The sequence below is a fragment of the Balaenoptera physalus genome, assembly GCF_965194825.1.
Source record: "Balaenoptera physalus genome assembly, chromosome: 6".
Classification (NCBI taxonomy): Eukaryota; Metazoa; Chordata; class Mammalia; order Artiodactyla; family Balaenopteridae; genus Balaenoptera; species Balaenoptera physalus.
The window spans coordinates 21,858,484-21,875,615 of record NC_138885.1 but is presented as its reverse complement, the minus strand read 5'-3'; the positions used below and the strand labels follow the sequence as shown (position 1 = coordinate 21,875,615).

Here is a 17,132-nt window from a genome sequence, read left to right as displayed (position 1 = left end):
TGTTTTTAAAGACCCCTGCTTGAATGTCTCAATTCAGTCAAGTATTTAACGGTTGAAAGAGGAAAAACAAGGCACTTCTAAATTTCAGCCTGTGGTAAGTGCTTTGTGAAAACCTGAATCCCTCAAAATAAACGCCAAAAGTAACTATGCAAATTTCTTCATTAACACGCATACAATAACATGGTCAAACCAAAGAGAGAGAAAGAGAAAGGGCTCTCAGAGTGAAGACAGATGGGAAAGAAAAAGGAAGAAAGTTGGAGGGGAAAAAAAAGATCCAAAGATGAATTTCTTTTTCACCCATTTCTGGAACAGGTAGAATTTTTACCTATTATTACCAGAAGAGGTCTGGTCTGAAGTGCTCAAATTAGACCTGGAGTCGAATTGGTCTGTCCAGTTTACCTGGGGCTGAATTTAGTCAGTTTACCTGGGGCCATCATCTTATGTGCACAGTGACTCAGGTGCTTTTCTGTCTGTGTCTCTGAAAGGATATGACAGGGGCCAGCCCAGTTTCTGTAAGGCCTCGGGGAAGCTGAGAGTCAAATGGACGAAGTAGGAAGGAAGCCAAGATCCTACTGCTGGGAATGTGCAAACAGCAGAGCCGGAGTGGCTGAGTCAAGGACCTGTCACGGTCACAGAGCCCAGCTGGTCGGAGGCAATTCCTAGAAGATTGTCTAATGGGAGCACTTGAGGGCTTTATTATCGTCTTTTTTAAAAAGAAAATGATAACCCTGGGCTTTAGTTTGCTGTCTTCACTGATAAAATTCAAAGAGCCCCAAGTGGGAAATCCTCAGAGGTTGGGATGAGAAGAGACAGGGCTCGCTCACCCCACTGTAGTGCGTGCCCAATTACTCCCTGCCACCCCAACTGGTGGTGGGCAGTGGCTTCTACCTCCCCGTCCTTAGGGCCTAATCCAGTGCCTGGTGTTTGGTAGACATTCAATAAAAGTGCTCAACTCAGTGACTAAGTGGACAAATGGTCATGAATAGATACTACTTGATACTTTCAATCTGACCTGTCTTAGGATGTTTTTAAGATATTTGTCCCCAGGGTCAATTAAATATCATCAATCTCTAGAAAGTCCCAGGAGTGCTACACTCATGCTCAGTTTGCCTTCTCTGGAATGACAGAGGCTGCTTCTTTTCTGGAAACACACAAGGAAGTATCTTACGGGCTGCCCGTCTTCCCGCCTTTTTGCTTGTAAACAAAGTCTCTCTTTGCCTCAAAAATATAGTATGCGTGTTTCCAAGCTGCAGAAAAACCGTTGAAAATTAAACCACAGAGCAGCATTTTAATGAGAACATGATTACCTAACACCCCACTGTGGTTTCAGATGGCCTTGTGCCAACCTTCCAAACGCTACCAGAAGTTCAGAGTAAAGAGGAAAAAAAAAAAAAAAGGAGGAAAAAAAAGTGATTAGCATCCCCTTAGTGAAGGTAGCTGTCTTGGATGGCTTCCAGAAAGATCTCTCTAGAAGGACATGGGTTATTGGTATCTGCAGTTAACAAAACTTTCTTCCTGTTTTGAAAAGTTTGAGAGAGAGAGAAGGGGGGCCACCCCTTGAATTAGTACATGATGTCCTGAACTAGGTGTTTTTAGCACCAAAGCTCGGCTGTAAGCGTCTGTACCTAGCGCTGTCTATCTCATCAACTTGCCTTCTGCGCACCCACTTGCTATTTCTGTAGCCTAGGTTACAGGACTGCAGGTGTTGATGCTCCACTGGCCCCTCAGAGCAAAGCCCACGCGAGCACTGTTCCTCCCTGGTTGGCAGCTCGCACTGAGCACGTCAGGCACCGGGCACAGAGAAGAGGAGGGAGGCGATAGGCCCACGCTGGGGTCATTTTTCAGGGGCATCCTATCCTTGGTCTCCAACTCGCCTAGCACTGAAGCACTTGGGGTTGCGGTTTCATTTCCACGTTGGGTTTCCTGACTTAACCCCTGAACCGTCTTCTGCCGTTGTCTTCCCACCGGTTCAACGACAACCAGATGGCCCTGCGCGGCCACAGGCAAAAGCGGATCACAGAGCTGGAAGACGCTGTAGTGGAATCCCTTCATTCCACAGATGAAGAAATCCAGGCCCAGAGGAAATTAAGAGATTCACCCAAAGTCGCACAACTACTCAGCCTCCTGATTTCCAGGCTGCAGGTGCTGCCCTAGACATACTACTCCAATTCCTTTCAGTAACATAGTAACTGAAACACCACTTGCACACAACTTGGTGGGCACAGAGCAGGCATAATATATGCTATTTTCCTTCCTTGCAAAGTATTCAGCACTGTGCTAAGCCCCAGGGAGGATAAGTGGAAACGTACCATAGACTCTTGCCCTCAAGAAGTCATAATATCTTGAAGGTAACAACATGTACACATTAGGCGTAGAAACAATACAAATGAATGCAAAGTACGGTGCTAAATGCTTAACAGCATCTCATACAATAAAAAGCGAAATGCTCTCCCTCTTTACTCCCTTCACTTTGTTAACTTACTGGTTTTGTCTTCATTTTGAGGTCGCCTCTCTCAGGAAGCCTTCCTGGGTTTGGTTCAGGTTGGACTCTAAGTGCCTGTGCACTTGTCTGGGTTCCTGTGAGCCTTGTGAGGACAGGTTCCTGGTTGGCCATGGGTATTCCCATGTCTAGTGCCTGGAACATAGTTGGTGCTCAGTAAATGTCTGGGGAAGAAAAGAGCTGAATGTCACCTGAGAACCTTTTAGCCATCAAGTGGGACTGGAGATGGACTCTAAAATGGGAAGGATTTGAATCAATGCAGAAGGGGGTCCAGAAATGGGTGGATAACACCATCCCCATAGAAAAGTCACCACCACCTGGGCTGGTGAGAAGTCAGTGAGGAGACCCCAGGGATGGAGTAGGCATCTTTGATGAAGAGGACCAGGAAGGGGCTGCTGGATAGGTCAGATGAGGCCAGACTCCGGGAGGTCAGGGAGGCTGAGTGGATGATGGCAACCAGAAGGAAGATGTGTTGCCCTTTAAAAAGAGAAGAATTAGAGAAAATCCAAGCCAGGAGAAAGCTGCACACAGCAAACCACTCAGCTCAGTTCTAGAATATGATTTTGAGAAGCATTTTTCATACACTTGGAAAGAAAGCTCTCAGGCTTTCCTTTGGTAGCTGGGGTTTTCCCCCCTTCTCAGCTTTGTTGTCTCTTTCTCAACACCTGAAAAGACAGGCTGAGTTTCGCCTTAGGAGAATGCAAATAGTCAGCTGCAGTGAAGAAAAAAATGAATCACAATCTCAATCACAGATTTTTTTGAAACCCTGTGCTAAAGGGAATTCTGAAAGGACCACTGACTCATTTCAGCCAGTGAGCTGGAGTGAACATTTAATGTGGTGACAGGGGCCGAGGAAACCACGTCTCTGCGGGGAACTGATAGTCTTATCTGGATGCCTTTACCAAACAGACAGAGTGTCACCTTTTACTCGGGGGGCACCTGGTACGCATTTACAAAAAGAAAGGAGTTCCGAGAAGAAGAACTATAATTATCAACAGCAGAGAGGGCTCGGTTTCTGCTCTCTCATGGCCCATCCACAGGGTTATCAAAATCAAGGAGCAAAATAATCTGCCTGAGAATGGGGTGTGAAGGAGGAACAAAGGGTCCTAAAAAACAATGGGATTAGGGATATTAAATATGCCCCTCCCTCACATACAAGGCTGAAATGTTACCTTGTGGGCAGCCATATATTACATAGAACACAGCTGACATTCTATGTCAACTTCCACCATTCTAGCAAGATGTTAACTTGGAGGAAATGCCAGGAAAATGCAAGGCTGGAGGAGAGAGGAGGTGTATTCCTATGGACGCCTCGCTGCCAGGCAGTCCTGGACTGTTGCTGGTGGCATCGACTCCAACCTAGAGCAGACTAGGTAGAAAAGTCTGACTCATCTCTAAGGAAGAGCCTTGAACAGGCTCATAATAGTTCTGCTACTCCCCTGGGGAAGGTCACCTAGAGGTTATAGGTTTAGAGACCTTAACAGTTCTGTGGGCTGAGATGTCATTGCACGCAAGGCAGCAAGGCCACATGTAGATGAGGATACATCACATGACGGGCCTCGAGAGAGGAGCCATTCCTCTCTTGGGGCCCATCTGGGAGCAGATTTGTACTTCTAAGTGGCATCTTTAACAGCCTCAGTCCCAGTGATCTTTCGGATCCGTGTGACCAAAAGAAGACTCTCTCCTAATGAGAGGTTCACTCCTCAGGCACCAGGCAGGAGACATGGGAGGTGAGCTGATGCCTTGGAAGCAGCGCTTTGTCACCCACACACTGGAGCAGCCATAAGAAATGGTGGCTGCCATCTTCCTGCTCACCACCAGCCTCTGGAGGAACCCAGTGAGGCACCCCCGGCTATGGGGTGCAAAACAGAGCACGCAGACATCTGGCTTCCCTGGTCCTACACTCCTTCACGTGAAGAATGATGTGAGCTTCCGATGCCCTTCTCCTTCCCCTGCATCCTTGACATGGGCTTCTATCGGCTTCTAGAGAGTGGTATCCTCAGCCCTGGACCAGCACAGGCCAGATGTGCCACAAACATTGATGTTGACGGCTGGACTCATGGCAAGAGGTAGGCACCACTTTGCATTATCATCATTTTGATGAGGAAACCGAGGCCCTAAAACATCCAGCTATTTGTCCAAAGCCTCTCGGTTAGTAAACCCACATCATTTAGCTCCAGAGCCCAGGCTCTTAAACTGATTCCGCTCCTTTGCCCAAGGTAGGCTGGATGGATGGAAGAACTGGGCGTGTCAGAACCTTCTTAAAGAACACTTTCCCTGGGACTTCCCTGGTGGCGCACTGGTTGGGAGTCCGCCTGCCAATGTGGGGGACACGGGTTCAAGCCCTGATCCGGGAGGATCCCGCGTGCCGCGGAGCGGCTAGGCCCGTGAGCCACTGCTGAGCCTGCGCTCTAGAGCCCGCGAGCCACGGCTGCTGAGCCCGCGTGCCGCGACTGCTGGGGCCCGCGCCTGGAGCCTGTGCTCCGCAGCGGAAGAGGCCACCGCAGTGAGAAGCCCGCGCACCACCACGAGGAGTGGCCCCGGCTCGCAGCGGCTGGAGAGAGCCCACATGCAGCAATGAAGACCCAACGCAGCCAAAAATAAATAAATAAATAAAATTAAAAAAAAAAAAAAAAAGAACACTTTCCCTCCCCTGATTTCAGCAGCATCAGTCTCCTACCATTGGGCTGGTGCCTGCTTTATGTTTGCCAATCTCAGTTGTAGACTCAAAGTCACAACTGTTTATCCCTCCTCAAGAGCTCGTCACACCCAGTGTTCCCGGTTTCATTTGTACACTGGGGTTCCAACTGTCACTCCCCAGCCAGAACATTGGTTTCACTTCCCTGGGCCCTAATTCATCCGTTTTTTGAAATAGGGATCTATCTACCAGGGTGGGTGTGAGAAGTAAGAAGAGGCACATAAAAAAAAACCGCAGAAGCCTCACCATGACGCTGTTCATGCATTAGTGAACACTTCACAAACAAAAAGCCTTATAATAGGGTATTTGTGTCCTTTCTTAGCAGTCTTCTGTCTCGACTCTGGCTGACATCAGAATCATCTAGAGCATTTTTTAAAAATACAAACACTGAGGCCCCGCCTCAGTCCTACTGAATCAGAAACACCATGGTGGAGGCCCAGGGATCTGATTTTTACATAGTAGTGGTCCTAATTAACTTACCTAGTAGTCGAATTAGTACCTAGTAGTAGTACCTGTTGGGCAGGGGCCTGGGCAGAACTAAATGTTCACCCTTCCAGGAGGTTCCATCAGGGAGGGATTCCTGCCCAGGATGGGAAGGCAGGTTTCCAGGACCTGGAAGCTGCCTCCCAAATAACAGCCTTCTTACTTGGCTGGTTCTTGGTTGGTAGCTCCGTGCTGCAAGCCGAGTGGTACTGGTGTACAGACAAATCTTCTTTTCATCCCATTCTACTCTGCTTATCTCCCAAGCTCTCTCCCTGGCAGCCCGAGCCGGGGTAGGCTCCAGGTACAGACAAAAACTCTGCTCCCTTCAGGCTGCCTTTTCTCGGCCAAACCAGAAGATCACTTTTAACAACCACAAAGTTTCATGAACCACCAGAGGAAAGCTGGTCAAGCCATTAGTGCCTGATGATGAAAAACATGCTTAACTATACACACAAGTCCCCAAACAAACAAAATTATGAATTCAAGACACGTTCAAATAAATTTGATATTTTATTCATCACAACAGCATCCACATGTCTTTTGAAAAGTTGCAGCTCATTATTCGGTCTGAAGCAAGATTTGGGACTTGGGAATATTTGGACCTTTTACAGTAACTTCCCTGGGGGTCCACCGCCCAAAGATCGGGAACCAGCACGTGCCACACTGTCAGGGGCAAAGCCCGGTGGCCTGTCCACCTGCACTCACTTGCTCCCGAACAGTAAATATCCCCCAAAGAATCCAATCATGGAACAACAGTGTTTGAAAGGAGCCACCAACGCATAACCAAAGAGCCAGAAAAGTGATCTGAGGCCAAGAAAAAAAGAGAAAATGGATCTTAAGATAAATTCTGCCTATAGCAAATTATATCTAGGGCCAGCCTTGAGCCTCACTCAGGAACCAAAGTTGGACATTCAAAGGTAGACCAGAACACTCAGCAAAGCAACTCTTGTAATATTATAGGAGTAAAGGTCTGGAAGCAAGGGTGCTTGCTTCGACCCAGTCAAAGGCCCCAGAAGTGTAAGGATCTAAGAAGCATCTTGAAACGAACATTTTTTTTTTTCTGGTCTGCCACGTTTTGCCACCTATGGTGCTTATCTTCTAAAGATGTGCACGTAGATGGAGTCACCCGATGACATCAGTAACAGGATATCATCAGACACACGGTGCCGCAGGAAGCCCACAGGCAGGTGCAACCAACACCCACACTTTGAAAAATAAAAAGATAAGCCTTCAGACTTTCTCTAAACAGCATCACCCCGCCCTCCCCAATAGCCTCTCCCCCGACCTCTAGTCATCACACCCTAGCTGTAATTCCAGTCACCCTGACCTCCTCAATCCCACATCAATTGAGTCACCAGATGCTAGTTCCCCAAGATCTCTTTTATCCATTAGCCTCCTTCCAATTCCCACCACTATCCACCTAGCCCAGACCTTTACAACCTCCCACCTGAGCTATCCAGCTAGGTTTCTGTCTGCTCTCTCCGCCTCAGCTTCCTCCTTCCAACCCATTCTACACTCCACTTACAGATTAATTGTTCTAGAAGATGGTTCTGACCATAATATCTACCAGCTCAACATCTTCACAGTTTTCCTGTTATTTTATGAAGTCCAGACCTCTCAGCCTTGCCTGTAGAACAATCTATGCTCTAGCCTCAACGTGCCTCTCCAGACAGAATTCCAACCTACATTCCAGTCAAACTGCCTGATCGTTTTGTTTAAGCTTTCTCATTTCAGTCAGAATGTCCTCCTTCCTGTCCAACTCTTTCCAAGTCAAAATCCTACCCATTCTACATACATCTCCTGTGTGAAAGACCTCTTCCTTCTCTACTGGACCTTGTTTCTACTTCACTTACACTGTCCATTCTGCTCTGGCTTATGTTACAGTTATCTATGTTCCTATATTGCCTCCCATGTTGGACTCAAATGTCTTAAGACCGAGGATTGTGTGCTATTCGTCTAGTTTCTGTCCCACCACCTAGCAGAGCTGTGTATATCATAGGCACTCACAACAATTTGTGAAAAGGAGGAAAGAAGGAAGGAAATGGGGAAGGAAGGAAGGGAGGGAGGAAGGAAGGGAGGGAGGGAGGAAGGGAGGGAAACAGGTACTGAAGAGGCCTCCGCAGTAAAGGAGCTCAGAAGGGGCCAGAGAGAGCAGGAAGAGAATCCACTAAGGGAGGAGAAGGCAAATCATAAAAAGAAATGGAAAAATTAAATAAAATGCTGTGGGACAGATCCGGGGCAGTGTGAGAGTGTGTGTTCCAGATCCGAAAGGGAGAAGAATCAAGGAAACTTGCCTGCACCATGAGAGGACTTACACCAACCTTGATTTGACCCCAGGGGCAGACTCTATCATCCCGTTATCTCCCCCACTTCTCACAGCAGGGCTGGGGTATTCGGGTTGAAACTTGGTTCCTGTGATTTATGAAACCTTAACAGGTAGAAACTAGCCTTCCTCGTATACTCCATCTAGATTTAACTAAAACATCTTATGTCTATAATAATTAACTTTTAATTTAGTGTTATTGCCGTTTACAAAGTAGCCTCATCCATGACCCTGTATGGTCTTCATATCAGTGCCACAAGATAAACGGTTAATATAATAGTTACTCCCTGAGACTTGTCTGGCGCTTTAGAGTCCGCAAAGCAACTTGCCTGACAAGGTCGTCTTGTGTGGTCCCCACTCACATTTCCATTAGTCCCTTAAACCCCAGTCACACCCAGGGAGATCCATCTCCTCCAGCTTCCAGGACATGGCCTGCTGCTTTACACTTCATTGTCTTTGCAAATATCAGACAAACAGGTAGAATGGGTGGACAGATGGGTAGAACTCTTTTTAGCTCTTCACCATCTTCACCTCCAGAAGCCAGGTCTTCTGGGGGTAGGACCAGAGTAGCAGCACCTAGGGACTCTCTAGAGTCCTCCCTGGTGGGGTGGGAGGGGTGTCCGTCACCGGACAGGCACACCTGGCATTCTGTGGCTGCCTCTGCTTCTGTGGAAACTCTAGAAGGGGACTCAGGACCAGGGGGATTATGGGACCCACAACACTGCCGCTGGCCAGTGAAGAACACACACACACACACACACACACACACGTGTATACACCTCTGCCCCAGGCAACACAAAGAAGGGAGAGCTCACACAGTCAAAGCCACTTCCTTTGCTGTTGGGAGAAAAGAGGAAAACTCTATACTCACTACAAAGTGAGACAGTGACGGGGGGAGAGAAATCCCCGCACACACTGTACTGTATTGGCTTACTTTTGCCAATTTCTGATTCTTGTAGATGCCTCACATGCCCCCACTTTCAGCTCTTTCTTCTGCAGAATTCATTCAAGACAGCTCATTCTGTTTGCGGAGGACACAAAGGCGTGGGCCAGAGACAGGTCAGAAGAGCAGGGCATTCTAAGTGGTTTTCTCTGACTCAAGATGGGGGTAAAGCAGAGATTTCCAAGGAGAAAATAAAGCGTACAGTTGGAAAAAATACACTTAATCGTGGTTCTTTTTTCAGATTTGGAAAATAGCCTATCGTTTCACAGTACAAACTATAGAAGGTAAACAAAGTTCAACAAAACCCTCTAGGCTGGTGGAGAATGGGCAGAAGAAATATCTTCTCTATATTCATGCTTTCAAGGACAAGGCCAGAGGTTTCTTGTGGGACTCACCAGAAAGGAGGGTCAATTAAATGTTTATGTTTAGCATAAAAGGGCAGAGGCAGTCTTTACCTACCAGAGACCAGGGAGCCAGTCTGGTGACCCCCAGCACTTAAACTCTTAAACAGAAGCCCGGATAGAAATTCATGGCAGTGCCCAAGCAAGCCTGCCCTTTTCTAGAATTGAGACTGGGACACAGGGCAGGCATATGACAGAGAAGAGAGAAAGAAGCTGTTGCTGGGACATCAAAAAATTCAGAAATGCTGGAGAATGTGGGTTTCTGGGGTGACTGGTTATGATGGTGTGTGTGTGTGTGTGTGTGTGTGTGTGTGTCAGTGTAAGTGTGTGTCAGTGTGCGTGTAAGAGAGAAGCTGGGGGAGGGTTTTGGTTGAAGGAGTGAGGGTGGTTCTTTTTTTAGCCTGGCAAATTGCCAATGTATGACAAAAAACTTAGCACACCCCATATGGGGTGGCATGAAAGGCAGTTGGACAAAAAAAATGCCCCTCAAAAGAGTAACCAGCTGCTAAAACCCTAACCCTGAAGCGAAAATTTACTTGGCAGAGAAGAAAAATCCTATCCCGTCTTGAGGAGCCTAATCGAAATCACTTTAGGGGGAAGCTTGAAGATGGAGCTGGAATACCCTCCCATTTATCATCAAAGATAAAGCTCTCAGCAATCTGGACCTGCAAATGGAGAGCTGTTTGTGGAAAGGATTCATCCAAGTTGTTCACAGTTGTTCAGTGTCGCCAAAGAGGTCATTCTCCTCTGCCCCTAAACAAGCAATAAACTCTCCGCACGTGAGCTGATTTCCGAACCATAAAGGGACAATGGGGCAGACCTGGGACATTTGGTGTCTGCTCCCTATGAGGGGCTGCCCCACCGCAGCTCTCAGGGCAGGCAGGGCCGTACAGGGCTGCATTCGGCAACTTGGACCCGAGTAAAAACACCCCGGAGGATGATGTCGCAACCGGTTACCCACAGGGATCAATGACTGGAAAGACAAGAAAGAAAACCTGAAACACACCACCTTGATATTTTTAAATAACTCTGAAAACGATTTCATTCCCTCCATTTAAAAAGAAATCGCTCCAACACAGAGCCATCCTCAGTTTACAGAGATTCCAGGAAACGCCTTGAGCTTTATGATTGAAAAGGGTCGGAGGGGCAGCTAGATGAGAAAGCAAGGTTTTCTCCAGGCAGCCATCAGCACCTGCTAAAAAGAAACCTATTTAGGCATGGATCTTCAGACAATTTTTTTAAGGTTTATTATTTACTTATTTATTCGTTCATTTATTTTATTTTTGGCTGCATCGGGTCTTAGCTGCGGCAGGCGGGATCTTCATTGAGGCATGCAAGATCTTCTACTGTAGCGTGGGCTTCTCTCTAGTTGTGGCCTGAGGGTTTTCTCTTCTCTAGTTGCGGCCCGCAGGCTGCAGGGCGCGTGGGCTCTGTAGTTTGCAGCACGCGGGCTCTAGTTGAGGCGCCCAAGCTCAGCAGTTGTGAGACGGGCTTAGTTGCCCCGCAGCATGTGGGATCTCAGTTCCCTGACCAGGGATTGAACCCACGTGCCCTGCATTGTAAGGCGGATTCTTTACCACTGGACCACCAGTTAAGTCCCTTCAGACAATTTTTTAAGTATTCATTTTAACCTGACTTCCCCTAATGTAAGACCAAGCAAAGATGGGGTTAATCTCACTCTCGATTAGCTGACACTTTCCCACGTTTTCCTTCCAAGACGACGAGTACATCGGAAAGACTCAGGAGGCCTTAAAAAGTCCAGCACTAAATCTTTTGAGTCACTTAATCCCCAAATCTTCCATGTTTGGAGATAATTTTCTTTATGAAAAGAAACCCTAACCTGGCCTGATTCCACTCTCAAACTTGCTAATGGAACAAAGAGGCCTCTCATTAGACTCATCCCTGCAGCTACAGAAATCAGTATCTCAGGAAGGGCAGGCAGGTTGTGCTTTAGCTCCAGGATGTTTGGCTTCTGCTCTCTTTGGCTTCCTCTTGCGCATCTCATCCAGCTGAGCTCTAGCTAAATTAGACCCAGTAGATAGAAAATGGGGGAGGCTGGTGCCTAGGAGAAAGGGCTGAACAGTGATCAGGTTCACCCACCAGTGAATGGGCTCCCTTTCCGAGTAATGGGCTGCCCATCCCTGGGAGTGTTCAGAGATGGCACCACCCCATACGGTTGTAGAAGGAACTCCTTGGAATGGAGACCAAATGGGTTCAAAGACCCCTCCCAAGCCTGAATCTGAGTCTCTGTAACTACAGGAGGGGGCTTTCAAGGCACATATGAGAAACTTTATTATTTCTCTTTCCTTCCTCCATCAGATGTCTCTCTTCTGCCCCACAATTAGAAGTAAGAACATTTCATACTTTACTGAAGGCTCCATTTCCCCTTACCTCACTTCTCTGGGTAATGGTGGAGAAAGCCATTTGCCTGGTTAATCAAATCCCTCCAATGACAAGAAAGACATTTCAACAGCTGACATATGAGCCTATATTAATAATAGGTAATGTTTATTGAGCACTTACTATGTGCCCCACGCTGTGAGAAAGACTTTACATGCATTTTCCTATTTAATCCACCCAACAATCCAAAAATGGAAATGCTGTTGTTATCTATTACAGCTAAGGAAACAGACTTACGAGATACATTTGCCCAGCTGTGATGCTCCTGCATGTAGAGCTGGAAAAGATGTGGAGTCAGCACTCAAGTGCCTATATGAGCCGGCTCCAAAGTCCTGTGCTCCGAACCACTAAGCTTCACCGTTCAGCTGGCAATCCTTCCTTCTACTGTCAGTGCTCCTGTTTAAAGAGAAGAGGAAGGAATGTCCGTCTTCCCGAAGGAAGCTGTCCTACAAGGCTGAAAGGAGTAACAGTCCAGCATTCATGCATGCAAGGTAGCCAAGAAGGCTGAGAGCCTAGGGATGGGGAAGCGTTTGGGGGAATAAAACAGAGTCACACAGAAGTTGAGTTAATTCTCTTCAGGGTCCTAAATATTAACCTGAGTACAGGGGGAGCCAGAGGGGAGAATCAATTCAGGAAATCCAAAGTGATTAATTTCAGTCTTGGCGTAATGGACAACTTATGGCACAGAGGCTACTGCAAAAGGGTTCTGAAGCTGATTCTGACTATTTGGCACTGTTGCCCTTGTCTGTATCTGTTCCATCCTTCCAGGTCTCCCAACCCCCAATTATTCTTTTGATTCCTAGTGCCAATACCTTAGGCCAGTGTAAACTGGACGCTTATAAAGCTTTTGTTTGTTTGCTTGTTTGTTTTGAATCTACATTTTAAAGTTGAGAGATTTCACATTTAACAAATTAGGACTTTCAGCTTCTCTTTAAAAAATTGGAAGATATGGCCCAAATTCCCACATAGGGCAATCAAGGGTAGTGGCTACCCACTCTGGACAGGGTATGTACCCTCCATTTCTTCACAGTCCCTACCACTCCCTATTGCCTCATTCATTTACAGTGTCTGCAGGTTTTTAGAATTTGTCACTGGTGCCTTAGACCTTTACAAGTAGCTCTGGCTACTTACAGCCAGATTGATTATGGCTTTGGATTTAAGAACTTGCTCATGCAAGAACATTGCATGAATTCCCTCTACACACACACACACACACACACACACACACACACACACTTCCCATCCTGTCCTTCTGCTAATATAAAACTCTTGGTAGAACGATCTCAGAGCCCATCTGTATGGGTGATCAGATCACCACATTTCTGGGAGCACCCTGGCTCTGCCATGGATGCATAATTCTCTTTAGAAAGCGGACTGTCCACAGGGCTCTGGGCGCTTCCTCTTGTTATATAGCTGCCTGAGGTCACCGCCAATAAATTACTGGTTTAAGGAAAACAATGACAAGCCTTCTCCATGGAGAACAGAGTTTTCTCACTCAATTATTTCCTAAAGTCATGCCCTCTTTCCCAGCTTGACACCATAATTTTTGAGGTAGCAGCACTGAGTCTGTTTGTTGTTTGTTCTTTGGATCCACACACCACACCTGCCCCATGAGCCCAGCAAACTCTGAGAGTAATACATCATGCTGGCTGTGGAATTAGTCAAGTTATGATCATTGCACTGTCAATTAAGTGGCTGCTTTGTTTAAATGACTTACCAGAGTGACTCTAAATTGGCTGTATTTGTTTACTAGTCTAGCTTTTCTCTTTGTAAAGGCAATTTCTTTAACTGTTTTTGACTGCTACAGAGCTTCAATGGAAATCATGAATAATCTCATTTTAGCGAAATCAGACCTTTTAGAAACTCAAGGTATGACTTAAATTTAGGATAAAAATGGTACCTGGAAAACCAGTAATAATCTTCCTAAATTGGTATATAGCTGCCAGATGGAAGACAGGTTTATTTGCCAAAGTCATTTTTCACCTGTAGGTGTTGGTGACATAAGGAGCTGGGGAAGGAGGAGTGGGCTGGGTGCAGTGGCAGTGGGGTGGTGGACCATTTCTCCCACCTAATATCAGCTTGGAAATAGTTGACATTTGATAGCATTGTCACTTTGAGATATGTAACCCTCTGTTAGAATTACATGGCCCTTGAGAAATAGCTTCCTTTTTAAAAAATTACTTGGGAAAATATTAACTTTGTCCCTTTGAGTATCCCCTACTGCCATCAAGGAAGTTGGTATTTTTTTTCTCTGTCAGAAACAAAAGTGGCAATTTTTCTTTTCGGAGACAGGGGAGGGCCCAGGGAGGGGACAGGGGGACCTGGTGCTTTCAGAAGGCCTTTGATGCAGCTGCCTCCTGCCATCCACCATTGGGAGGAGGTCTGTCCCTAAGCTTTCTCCCCAACTGGCTTTGAGCCTATCTGGGGACAGAGTACAGCTTTCTGTCATACACAGACAGATACACACACACGCACACAAGCTCACACACAAACCAACCAGCTGCAGAGCGAGCAACAGGAGGTGGCAGAATGCTTGCCACTGTGTCACTGGATTTGTAAGCATCCCCTCCAAACCATGGCCAAGACTAGTTATTCCCTGGGCTAAAGCCAGACTGAGAACTTGGGGACCCTGCCAAGCCCTGACAGCCCCTAGGCCTAGCTCTGTTGCCAGAGCCACACAGGGAAGTCATTAATTCATTAAACAAAGCTTCAGTAAACGATTAAGGAGTCCATCATTTGTTCATCAGTGGGCTAGCTGCATAGAGGATATCTGAGCATTCACTTTAAGGAACCTAGACTATTTGGGGGAGAGGAGAAAAGCTATACACTCATTTTAAAATTGAATATTGTCACAAGAGATGCCACTCAAAGCAGCATGTAAGTAAATGCCAAATGAACTTTCAGAGGAAGGAGTTTCAGACAGTGAATCTCAGCATCAGAGAAAGCAGACATTGTGATGTAGTGGAGAGAGCCTGGGCTTTGGAGCCAGACGGACTGGGTACAGATCCTCACTGTGTGATCACAGCCAAGTTCCTCACCCTCTCTGGACTTCAGTCTGCTCACCCATGGAGTAGAGGTGGTACATGCCTTCCAGAGTTGTTGAGGGGATTATATGAGGTGGGCTGCATATTACAAGCCTTCAATAAATGTTTGAGTTTTTTGTTCTGCTTTGTTTTTAAGAACATCAGAGCGTTTAAAAAATCAGTTCAGGTAGGATTAGCCCAGAGGAAAATGACCGGAGACCATTCCTTAGAAAGAGGAAAGGAGGACTATTATAGAAAAAGTTATCATGTCTAGCGAATACTTTAGGAAGTGGAAAGGTATGAGAAGGGATTGTTTCCTTTTTTATCATATTGACTTTTTCCTGAACATGAAAATGTTTCATGTCTACTATAGAAAATTTGGAAAGCACAGTAAAATGCAAGGAAGAAAGTAAAAAATCAAATGTAATTCAGTACCCAATGAAAACTCCTATAAACACTTTGGCTTTCCTTCCAACCTTCTCCTAATTTTAACATAACTGAGATCACACTATATACACAGTTTGGAATCCTGGTTTTTGTAACTAATGTTTCATAAGCATCTTCCTCTGTCATTAAAAATTCTTTGCAAACATCATTTGCAATGGACATATGGAATTCCACATATGGATGCACCAACATTTTCTCAACTATTCCACTAAGAGTGGAGACTTAGGGCTGTTCAGATACTTCACTATTATAAATAATGCCTCCGTGAACATGAATACTTTTGTTGCAAAATCCTATTTCTTTAGGATAAGTTTCTATAGAAACTTATGGAATTACTGTTCTAAGGTTCCTGCTGAATATAGTGTTTTCCACAAAGGATGTCCCAGCTCACATTCCCACCAGCCACAGGCGAGAGACAGTTGGTCTTATCAAATCCTGAGACCCAATATTATCTTTGGAAAGAAAATTTTTTGCCTAATTTGATAGTCACGAAATAGCATTTCATTGTTCTCTTAACTATCTTCTTCCTTCTAGCAATATACCTAAAAGGATCTAAAGGAGTGCTCAGATAAAGGAAAGGAGCTTTCTTTTGTCTGTAAACAATCAACAAATATTTATTGTGCAAATCATTTTACTCTGGATTTAACTTCTCTCCCCTTTTTGGGTGAGTTTGGGAGATTCCACTTTTCAGGTTTTAGCCATTGTGAAGATAAGAGTTTTGAGGTACACTGCTGCTGACATTCTGGGTCAAAACATACTGATTCTGCCACTACTAAGCTTCAAGGAAAGCAAGCCATGGAACCTGTCTGAAATTCCAGCCCTTCAGCCGATAGGATGCCTGTCCTACCTGGTTTATGGAAATGTGAAGATCCTGACATCTTATTAATGATTTATTAAAATTTAAAGTGCTTTTAAGACTTAAAAAAAATTCTACATAACATAATATTATGTTCGATTTTATCCCGTCATTATTGTGTCCTAAATTGACAGTTTCTGAGAGTCCGACCTCCTAACTCCAATATCAGCTTTCAGTAGATGAGGACCTTCACCGACAAATATTAGGGAAGGGGTCCACAGAAAAGAGGAAAAACTTATGCTCGGTAAAGATACGGTTCCCAGCCTACCCACTGTCTCTGGAACACCTCCAGATCGAAAGGTTTCATCTGGAAGAAAAAGGGGGTGGTGCTTAAGGTCCGGTCTGGGCAAGCCCTCTTCTCGCGAGGGCCCCAGGGTGGGAGGCGTCTGGGGTCCGCGTCGCAGTGCAATCACCTCTCCCGCCGGCTGACGCTCACACCTCGGTCCCCGCTGTCACTCCTGCGGTCACCCCCGCCTGCGGTCGCACTATTTCTCGGCCCCGTCCTTTACTGGGTCCCCGGCCCCACCCAGGCTCTGCGCGGGTGGGAAGTGGCGCGAGACTGGAAAGCACTGTCTGGGCGCCCACTGCAAACCCCAGCCGTCTGGGGTTAAGCGTCCAGACTCCACCCCAACTCCACCCCGCCCTGCTCTCCAACCGAATTTCTTACCGCTGCCAACGCTTGTCCTCCGTATTGGGTCGGACTGCAGATGCGGGGCAGGTAGATGTGGGTTCGAGTCCGCTTGGAATCTCCTGCCAACCCTGGCATTTCATCTCTGGAGGGCTGCTTCCTGTTTCCTCCGCCTGGGGGCTTTGCCAGGTTCACCGCTGTATCCTCAGCGCCTGGAACAGTGCGTGGCATGCAGTCAGCCCTCACTAAATATCTGTTGACTAAATGCATCTCTGTAATGGTTAACACCCACAGGGTGTTGTGGGAATGAATGATTCTGTGCAAGTACCTTGTGATATGTTACAAAAATACTATTCGCTACGTTTCTCTAATAACAAAGCATAAATATGTATATATAGATGCTTTGTTATAAGAGAAGAAAGTATATGTA

At 46.3% G+C, this 17,132-nt stretch overlaps 1 protein-coding gene across 3 annotated transcripts in view; it reads right to left on the bottom strand.

The window, feature by feature from the left end:
* Positions 1-17,132, bottom strand: part of LOC309662762 (uncharacterized protein) — a 254,989-nt gene that overhangs the window by 103,027 nt on the left and 134,830 nt on the right. For 2 of the 3 annotated variants that reach the window (XR_014264930.1, XR_014264931.1), the window contains 2 exons: positions 16,742-16,914; positions 7,801-12,144 (listed from right to left, as the gene is read on the bottom strand). Coding sequence is in view for 1 of the 3 variants with exons in the window: in XM_082465952.1 (XP_082322078.1) it covers positions 16,742-16,972 (231 nt within the window). In the remaining 2 variants the exon portion in view is untranslated. Of the gene's footprint in view, positions 1-7,800; positions 12,145-16,741; positions 17,092-17,132 lie in introns of those variants that run through there. The other variant, XM_082465952.1, reaches the window with a different exon arrangement.